The sequence below is a fragment of the Mesitornis unicolor genome, unplaced genomic scaffold (assembly GCF_000695765.1).
Source record: "Mesitornis unicolor isolate BGI_N332 unplaced genomic scaffold, ASM69576v1 scaffold2725, whole genome shotgun sequence".
In the NCBI taxonomy this organism is placed as follows: Eukaryota; Metazoa; Chordata; class Aves; order Mesitornithiformes; family Mesitornithidae; genus Mesitornis; species Mesitornis unicolor.
The window spans coordinates 57,520-68,254 of record NW_010183313.1 but is presented as its reverse complement, the minus strand read 5'-3'; the positions used below and the strand labels follow the sequence as shown (position 1 = coordinate 68,254).

The 10,735-nt window shown below is 38.7% G+C and overlaps 1 protein-coding gene across 1 annotated transcript in view; it reads left to right on the top strand.

Moving 5' to 3' along the window:
• GPR26 (G protein-coupled receptor 26) overlaps window positions 1-2,243 on the top strand; it is a 13,666-nt gene extending 11,423 nt beyond the window's left edge. Inside the window, exon 3 of the mRNA XM_010184070.1 lies at window positions 2,012-2,243. Within this exon, the coding sequence (XP_010182372.1) occupies window positions 2,012-2,243 (232 nt within the window). The remainder of the gene's footprint in view (window positions 1-2,011) is intronic.
• Window positions 2,244-10,735: the final 8,492 nt, after the last annotated feature.

Genomic DNA, 10,735 nt, shown 5'->3' with positions numbered 1-10,735 from the left:
AAAGAGAGATTTCACCATGGAGTTTGCAGTCGAGGCGAACCAGAACGGAGAGAGAAGACAGAAGCTCGTAGTCAGTGGTGTAACAAATTATGGCTCCTTAGTTCCAGTTTCACGCTCAGATGACTGAACCATGCCATCTGCCAGCACTATTTTAAATAACATGATGTAGTAAAAGTTTATGGAAGGAGGAACAAAAAAAAGACTGAGGAAAAAAATCCTCATCTTCGAACTTCTTGAAGTACTGACGTTATTGTCATTGCTGCTGCAGGAACCGTGCTGCAGACAGCTCCTTGGAAATGATGCTTTGTCTTAAGAAACATCAGCAATTGAAGTATTTCCCAGGCAGGTTTAAGAGTATGGGTTGCTGAAGACAGCTTCAGCAAAAATTGTATTTGCCATTGAACAGAACTGCCCTTCAGTGTTGCTCAAAGGCATGAGGAAAGAAAACGTTATGGAGCTACCAATATTTCAAAAATACTCTGAATCTCAGTACAAGTGAACTAGCTATGCTAGCGTAGGTATGGGAAGTGTAGAAAGCTCTTCCCTTTCTCCCTCCCACCCCTAAAGAGTTAAAAGTTTTGCCTTGCTAAATTTGTTGCAGGTGAATATGTTTGGCCTTTAAACTGACCAGTTTTTAAATTCAAGATATATTAAGCCATCTCTTAATGATGACTTTTCCTTCCTTGTGTGCTCCTATGAGCAAACTGTTTAAAGAGCTCTAGGAGCTGCACTGGCTAAGAAAGCTCAATAGCACCAGCGAGGTGTTTTCTCAGATACCCCAGAGGGGACCTAGAACCACGAGCTCAGGCTATATGTTGGACTTTCAGATAGCTAATACTAGCGGAATATAACTCCCATGAGACCAAGCAATAGTATTTCCATATTTGCCACTTTGTGTCCCAGTTTTGAACTTTAGTGCTCAAAGTAAGGTTTTGCATTAGCACTTAGAAAGTTATATTAGGCTATGCGGAAATAACCTTTTATAATATTTCTGGTTAAATTTGCTGTCATGATGGATTCAGTGGTGACACTAAGTGTGAAAGTCAACAGGTAACATACCTGGGGAGATTCCTTTCATTCTTTTCAGTTTTATTAAGTCTGTGATGAACTTTAGCTGCCAGAAACATGATTTTATGACACACATTACACCACAAAAGCACTAAATGAAGAAAAAAAAAGGAAGTGAAATATCAAATGAGAAACTTTACTTTCAAACAAGAGATCTTACTAGGACTGAAAACCCTAGCATAATCAGAGAAAGTAACATAAATTGTCCATATGGATAAGTAGTGGCACAGAGGCTAAAAGCGTAATGGTCGAGGATAGGTTATGTAGGAAGCGACTGTATGAGTAGATGCTGCATATTTTTCAACACCAGTAAACTTTCTTTGAAATGTATTTACCTCAGAGTATTTATGATCCCAAACAGGGCATTCACTAATCAGAAAAAACAGGACTAGGTTACAGTACTCCAGAGAGAGATGCTCATTTATCAAGTACCTTCATGGCCTGAGAAAGCCAGATGAGTTCAAAACCCATCTCCACATCAGAGGTTTGGACTCAGTTTTCAGTCTCCAAAAGGAGTATTCCAATAACAAATAAATAGGCTCTTCTGAATATTGCTTCACGTTTTTATTCTATTTTGCACTAAATTCTTCAACATTTATTACAGTAAATGATAACAAGAGCCTTTTAGGAGGCAACACATGCAAGGTCTGTTTCCAGCCTCAGTAAATGAACACCTAAATGTACAGAGTCAAGGATGCTTTGAAGTCTGGAGGTCAAGGCACTCTGACAGGAGCTGTGTAGTTCCATCTTTGGGAAACAGAAATAAGTATAAGGAGAGCACTGTCTCCACATTTTCATGAGTATGGCTTTCTTTTCTTTTGTTTTCTTGCAATTGCCCAGGAATAAATTGAGGTTTGAGGGTGGGTCATTGGCTTACAGTTTTGCTGTTACTCCATGTTTTTAATATGAATATTCACTCTTTCAACCTGCCTTTTTTCCACAGACTTGTTGAATTATCCTCTGTGGTCCACATCAATTCCCACTGGGGAATCATTTCCAAGTGCTTAGCTTACAGCAAAGTTGTTTCAGACCCTTTTGTGTACTCTTTGCTACGGCATCAGTACAAGAAGACATGGAAGGACATCATAAACAAGATCCTCAAAAGGAGCTCCATCAACTCCTCTGCCCTCACGAGCGAATCGCACAATCGGAATATATTGCAGCTGAATGAATGAGGACCCTGATATGGGACCTACAAGACACATAATATAAGAGAAACACAAGTAACTGGCCTATCTTTTGCTATTCTCAGCTGTGAAGATTTTGGGAGGCAGTCATGGACAGGTTGCAGCCCAGCCGTGTCCCAGTAGCCCATGTAACACCTAAGGGAGGCAGCCTGCTTTGTACCTCCTGCCTCCAACCAGAAGAGCGCTGCTGATCTGTGGTCCCGCAGGCTTCGCAGATACAAATCTCCCCTTGATTTCGATCAGCAATTGCACATACACATAGGACAAAAAGCTAGTGCTCAGGAGAAGGACTCATGAAAGCAATGGGAGCAAACTGGTGCCATCATAAGATTATTCTAAAAAGCTGCACAGGGATATTTGTGGTGTATTTTTCACTGGTCACAGGTAAGGCTCCCTCCAATAGAGCTGCCAAGCTGGTTTTACAAAAACCACCCCAAAGCAGTTGCTTGAGTAGATCCCATATAGAAAATTTGGGAAAGCTTAACAGAAAAATCTTTACCTAGATACTCATGCAGTGCCCAACATAGCTTTCAGCTTCTCTTTATTCATATTTTTCAAACAATCCTGTAGAACTGAATGAAGAATCATATTTGAAGTACGCTACAGGCTGGATTCAGCCATGTCTGCTCTAAGTTTTCTAAGTAACTGCCACAGAGTCCCATTCGTTTTCTCCCCATTAAATTTCAGAAAAATAGAAATGGTAGACAGGATGGAAAGGTCAGGGTGCCTCCTGATAACCTTTCAGTATAGCTGACCTATAAAGAGATGCATTTTGCCCAAAGTCGCAGAACTGGACTTTGTGCCCAGAGAATAAAGGAAGAAAAGGAAAGAAAAAAGTAATATTTTCCTGAAATGTTACTAGTATTTTTTTTTCTACAGGTAAGTTTTTTAAAGGAAAAATTAGCACAACGCTGGCTTTAAAAGCATCATTTCCAAAGCAAGTAGAGCAAAAATAATAGACCCCCTCCCCACCACAGGAGTGCAGCCAATAATCTGAATCTACATCTGAACATGCAAACCTCAGGAGGTTTCATTACAGATCTTCTTAGTCCTAGATTTTAGCTCTGTATATTAAAGTTATTAACATTTACCATGCATTCGGTTCAGCCTGCAGTTAACATAGTCCTAAATATCAGTAAAATTTTCAAACCCAGGACAATCCTACATGTCACATTTCCTCAGACACCACCACAGTATCTTAATTTTTGTAAACGTTATTTAGTTCACTGTAAGTACAACTGCAGCTGGCAGATGGCTTCATAACCGCTGTGTAGACACATGGTGCTGGAGCCATCCTCCAGTGACTCATAAAAATTACTTTCCTGGGTAATTTTCAGTGACTCCTCTGTCAATTCAGTGAAAACACCATGAAATGAGACAGTTTTTCAAGTGTTTTCTTATTAATTAAGACATAGAATATCAAGAGCGACAATTAATCAGCTTTCATTTCTGTTGTTCTGATTTCTAGGAATAATCAATTTCTAAGCCAACTTGCATGAACAAAGTGAGCCATCCTCAAAAAACCTTAAAATTGTTTTCAAATTATTGGTTTCAAATGTTTCACGTTAATACTTTGGCAAAAGACACTACCAATTCTGACCTTAATTCTGCACACATGTTTCTAAATCAGTTGACTTAAAGGCCATAAGACAACAGTAAGTTAACATCAGAAATGAAATTAATTTTTGCTCGGTGGATCAAGAAAGTTTCTGCCCAGTGGCCATAGAGTATACGGGTTCTTTTCTGTGGGTAAATGGCAAATACATGCCCAGATTTTGAGTAGGCTTGGTTAATTAGGCTTCACGCATAATAATAGCTGACACAGCTGGCTGTGTTACCTCCTACCCTTGCTTATATTCTGACTGTCACTGCCATATTGGGAAAATATAGTCAGAATCATATGGAGAAAATAAGGTCCTGAGTACTGAAAATGTGGGATTACTTTTTAGTTACCACCTCCTGCATATAAATAGTCTACCTCATCTTAATTATTTTACTTCTTAGGCTTAACATGATTTTCTCAGGTGCGACACCTATATCAATCCTTGTTTCTTAAGAAATCCAAGTCAGTTTGATGACTTGACCATATCAGAATACAAGATATTGCCAAGTTGATTATTGGTGAGTTTAAAAAGATAAAAAGCTCTATATCAGATTGTTATATGTTTTACTAAGACCACTTTTACTTAAGTCAATTGCAACAGGATGATCGTTGCAATCCACAGTTGTCAACTCACACATGAGGCTGCTTCCAAAGTCAGTGGGAGTTTTGTCTGTCAATAAACCCAGCTCTAGAAGGATTTAAATTCTAAATTAATTATTCAAATAGAGGATGACAATTTTCCAGAAAAAAAATAAATGCACATTTAGGGTAGCTGGCAAAAGATGGAGAAGAACACAGCATTGGACTTGTCTCATTAAGCCTGTGTATCACAGTCAGTTACTGGTTGATTTATGTGTCACCATGAGCAATAAATCTCTCCCCTTGTATACGTTTAAAAATTTGTCTTTCCTTTCATGGTGCCTTTCTTCTAGAATTAATCTTATACCAGAGCATAAATATAATTTCCCTTTACTTACATCAGCTTTCTGTCACACTGTCGTATTTCTCCCATCTGAAGCAAGCGAAAGTTGTAAATGCCGGCGCTTGACAAACTGACTCAATATACAAAATTAAAGTATTACCCTAACATTTCCTGATCACATTTTATAAGACACTAGAAATACGATACTGTGGCTCGTTAAGTGCTAGATATTCGGCTGAATTCTTATAGGCAACTGGCAAAATTTTCTAAAATGTATGTCTAAGTGATGAATGTAGATATGAGTAACTCTGTGTCTGCTGAGTATTACATGTACTATACAACGCTTTCACTCGGGTGAGTTGGAATAACGATGGTAAATGCAATGCACAGTACTTGATTATCTCCCATCATGAAGGGGAACTGTTCTCTTATCTATCACAAATGCGTGTGTGCGCGTGGGGGGGATTTTCAATTTGTTATTTAAATATTTTTGAGAAAAGTTTGTAAAGTATGGCTACAATGTGTGCCCAAAATATGGAACTGCATGTGCAAAAAATTGTGCAGCTGCTTAGGCAATATGCAATTTTCTGTTTGTTGGTATCTGCGGTCCATATGCAATATCTATTCCTCACACGCATGTTCAATTAACATTTTCTTCATATCTTGTAAATTTGGCAGGCAGAACATTGGCAGATGATTAAGAGAATTTAGTCCACTTTGTCATTTTGTGGATTCTGAGCTTTTTCCGCTGTTCATTTTACAGTTATTTATACGATCTCAGAGCCCTAACTGTGATTGAGGATCCTGTTTTATGTTATGTTTTTGAGCCACTTTGAATGTGAAGATCTGGGTAATTGCATCTGGCAAAAACTATGAGCGACTGGTAAGAGTTTATTGAATAAATAATAAGTACCAGGTCCCCTCCTCCCATAAATCAGCATAATAGTTGGCGGTTTCACCTAAGAATTGGGTCCCATTAGATAAATCTATCCAGGTTTTATAGATCTGTCTTCTAAACGTGTAGGGCTCTGTTCTCATGGTGTTTACAAATGGAAAGATGTAAGCAGGGTTGAGTGAGTTCCTCATGCGCGTCCATGCCCACTTGCAACGTGAGGCAACTGCATGACCTTTCTCTAAATAAGTCTTATCCCTGATTTCACTTTTTGAGTAAAAGACCCCAACAACCTGTTTCAGTGGCCCTTAAGCAGACTTTTTATAACCGCTCAAGTTTTATTTCTGAATAAAAAAGAACAATCAAATCTAGGCATTAAAAAGGTTCCAGACAAACCCTTATGAAGCCTGACTGCTGCAGCAGATCACAGCATCACAGAAGGGACCTCTGAAGGTCATCTCGTCCAGCTTCCAAGGGGCACATCACTGCCCCTTGCTGTGCTTTACCATCTTAATTTTAGCAATGCAACTGTTTGCTCTACAATAGTGGTGGGAAATTATCTTAGTCTACTTCAGGTCAACAATAAGATTTGCCTGGAAATACATATTTTTTAAAAATAATTTTGGGAAAGCAACTTAGACTTGACTTCAAAAACAACTCCAGAGCAACATTAGAGTTTACAAAACTGAGGCAGGAATATATGTTAATGGGAAGCTGAGGGTCAGGAAGGCTGGGAACTATAAACTGACTTTGCTGCCATTGCAAGGCTACGTGCTACCCTGGTTCCAGTGGTCTTTTCAGTGACTTCTTTCCACATTGAGAGCTCAACAGGTCCCTCAGCCATCCATTCACACCAAAAAGAAAGGTCAAGTTGCTGTCAAAGTCCTGTAGCTGCCATGGACTGAGCTGAGGTTACAAGAGCAGCACAGCCTCCATGGGAAGATCCTTGTTGGGTTGGGCAGACTGTAACGGTTTTCAGATGGACTATGTGGAAACTACTTATATTGTTTGAATGACCAGAAAACACCTAGACCTGGACAAGCCTTGGTTTAATTCTTGAAGCCCAGAAGGTTTAGGTAGTTTGCAAAAAGCAGTGTTTTTCTGGATCTACATGCCTGAGGTTTCATAGTTCCCTTACCCCTCTTAATCCTAAATGAAGAAGACCGAATATCTTGTCCTATACATGTTTACATGTGCAGCGAATACCTTTGAAACAACCCTTTGGGAACTGCTTGCTTTTCGCTACTGTTAGAGCTGTCTTCTCGCCATATTAAATGTTCTTCTGATTAAACGAAGCCTAAAAGCAAAGCCAGAAACTTCACACCTATGTAATATCATTGTTATTTGACCCTAAGAATCACTAAATATTTCAGTATCTTTCATTCAGCCCAGAAAGCTCAGTTACATCCTGATCCTGTGATCACTACGTGTTTGGTTTAGTAGCCCTGAATAGTTACGGGTAAGCAGAGGCTTATGTGTTTGCAGAATCAGGGACTGTATTTTCGTAACCTCCCCAAGCCTGAGTAAGTGAGACCAGTAACATTTTAGCCTTAAATCTATTTTTTTTTAAATTTGCTTTTTATGCTTTCAGCATTCAGTATATCAAAAAAAATCTTTGATGGATTAAGTTTCTGAAAACCATCCTGCTCAAAAAGGCAGCTGCTGTCCCTGCTGGGGGGTATAAAAGTTTACATGGAGGAAAAAGCTGCTGCAGTCTTTGTAAAATGTCTACTTATCCATAGTTCTGGTGTGTGTCATGTAAATATGTATTCAGGATTTTTAAGCAAATAATGCTGATCTAGAGAGGTTGCTATAGTTTATCATATATGTCTATATTTATAAGAAAGATGGTTAAACCTATAGGCTGGAAGTGCACTTCAGAAATGTGTGTATTGAGAAGCAAATGCATTGGATGTGTGACAGCATGCATGTGTGGTGATTTTGTAGTAAAATATGATTTTTTTTGAGGAAATACTATTGCACATTGTTCCAATGTACCCAAAGGCATGAGTTCACATGGTTGACTAATAACCTACAAAGATATAATAGGAAAAGGATCTCCATTTGAAGCTATTATTGAATACTAGGAAACAGTTTTCTTGTCACTGTAGTTACACAAGCAGAGCTTTAACTCAAATTTTTTTAAAAAATTACAGAAATAGCAAAAAATTGAAAGCCTCCATTCTCCTGGGATTTGATCCAGCAAGGGTTCCCCAAGAAAAAGAAAACCAGTGCTTTGGGATGAAATGCCAGTGCAAACTGGTGAGAGACGAGTGGGAATGCAACGTGGCCTGGGGTGGAAAGGTGGCTGTAGCCTTCCTGTTGTTGGCCATCACAGCGACCCTGAATTAGTCACATTGCATTGATGTTAGCTTGAGTTCTTCAACAAAAATATAAAAACACCCTTGTTGAATATTAAAGTGGTTTACATTAACTTCTAACCACAAAATCCCTATGTGAGGGAGATACAAAAAAGAAACCTCATGAACTGAATGACTTTTGTTAGGAAAAAAGTGTCAGTAAAACACTCAGTGTCCTTAGGGTCACACAGCAAGCATGTGAGAAGGCTTGGGACAAGTTCTCCATGCTCTGCCATCCAGTCCGGCCTCATTTAAGTAAAATAAAGCTACTTGCATCAGTCAGAGTGAAGAATGGGTCTTTTTATAAGAGAAACTATAGGACTTCCCAGGTTAGATGTTTGAAAAACCATTATCACAGATTGCCTTGGAAAATAGAAATAGAGAACTAAAAGGTGCCTTGATTTACCTTTATTTACAAATAGGGCATTTTTCTAAACCTTAGATTTTCTTCATAGTGTTTTTATTTTCTTAAGGTCATTTTAGGATAGAAAAATCCCATATATTTGGCAATCACTAATCATTCCCTTCTGAATTCTTGCAGGAATGTAATGTACTACCAGTCTTTCCAGATACAGATAGATATAAACATTTTCCCCTAGATTAGATAATTAGTTGATTATTTGCTTTAAAAACAATGTTAGGGGCTGGTTCTACGAGTCCTTGCTGTAAGGAGCGTGGGGTTGCGTGGACGAGTAAGTACTATTCATATAATGAGGGCTAAAAATGTTCCAGTTTCTGTATTCAAACATTTTTGTTTTGTTAATAACGAAAATAGATTATTTCCTATTCCTAAAAGCACCTAGCCAGTCTGAAGAAAGATAGTTCTGAAATCACGTTAGTAATAGCTGCTGTAGATAGGGCATGTTTTGATTACGTTATTATAAATATGCCATTATAATTTATTCCATTTGACTTTTTTTTATAACAACGGGATGTAATTGCAGGGGCTATTTATTTAGGAACAAAAATGGCAATATAAATAAAACCTTTCTAAATTGCGCGGATAAAGAGATGCACAGACCAATTTATAATGACAATATGCTCGAGTGCCATGGGTTAACATAGACTTTAGGGTCCCAGGTAAGCTAAATTTCAGTAGTCTCCCAATAGATAATTCAGAGATACAGATTCACTCACGTAAAGGCAGATACATAAAATTCTGCTATATTAGAACCTACAGTTTACAGGAATAAAATAAAAAATAAATCTCGACTTCAAATTTTTGGAAAATGGGGCCTGTGCTGTCTATTTTGTTTACAATGGCTTGTGTTTTGTGAATACATATCAAATGTTGTAATATATTTTTATTACATAGAGTTAACGGTTAATACAAAGTGACATATATAAATAAATACATGCTACAGATGTATATTGTGATTTTGTTAAATTTACTGTCAATGAAATGTGATTATGATTAAATGACTTGGTGTGAGCTATTTTTTCATATAAAAGATAATGTTTGAAAGAGTCTGTTTCACTTCATTGTTGCAAAAGTCAAGCCAGTAATGTCATTGCAATGATGCGACCTGGTTGGTCCTACTCATTTTTGGAGAATAACTATGAAGTCAATTACAACAGAATATTACTTCACTATAATATAAGCAACACAAGTGAAATAACTGGAGAACCTTAATATATAATAGATAAGTCTCATTTTAATGGTCCTAGTTAAATTTAGCTCTTTCTTGACATCTTGAGCGGTGTTCATAGTTGGTGTGAAACCAAGGTTGGGGGGGAACTGAGAGTTTTGGGACTCCTTCTTCCTGCTCCCCGAGCATCCTTGCCCACCCTGAGCTCTCACAGAAAGGTCTCTGGAGGCTTCAGACTCAATGTGACCACCACCCAAGAGAAAGACCCTGCAGAAGGAGTCACTGGTGGTCCTCACAGAGCAAGGGTCTTTCACTGTCCATCTGAAGTCCAAGCTTGGGCCCCAAATGTGTTCTTCTGCTGACTCAGAGGGTTTAATCATTAACCAATGTTAATAACAACCTCGTAATGTCAGTACTCAAATGTGGGTAAACACTCATTGAAATCAATAACAGGATCTCTCCAGCCTTCTCCCTGTGATCTCTAGGCAGAGATTTGAGGTGAAGATTAAACTGCACTCCAGTGCACAGATTAAGCCTCTTAAGGGCTCTTCTGCTTCCCTTGCAGGAGTTAAATCTCCGCTGTAGAAAAGCAGAAGAGACTGCAGAAGGGCTCAAAATTGTCAGACATCAAACAATTTCTGATTTAACCAAGGGGATTGCTTTGTGCTATGTCTTTGGTTCCCATCCCCTCCCTTTATTTTAAACAGCTCATCAAATAAGTTTCTGGTTTCCATCTTTCTCTGCGTATGCTCTCCCTTCTTGTCACGCACACACATACATAGATGGTCTCCACAGATTAACACCATGCTCTCAGAAAGGCTGGCAAGGCTGGATGAGGTAAATAATTCATTCATGTTCAGTTCATAACCACTTCCAATTTATACTGAGGGCAACACACAAAGTGGGCTCCGAATGCAAAGCTTTCACTGCTGTCTTTGGGAGAAGAAACTGGAGACGTGCAGGCTCTGCAAATCCTCAGTGCCTCAATAATGCCCTCTCACAGGGGGAAGAGGTTTCCCAGCATCACAGATCCATCCTGAGCTCCAGATCCAAAAAAAAAAAACACCTAAAGGAAACCTGCTGATACAGTGTGAGAGATTCTGGGAGGCTGTCC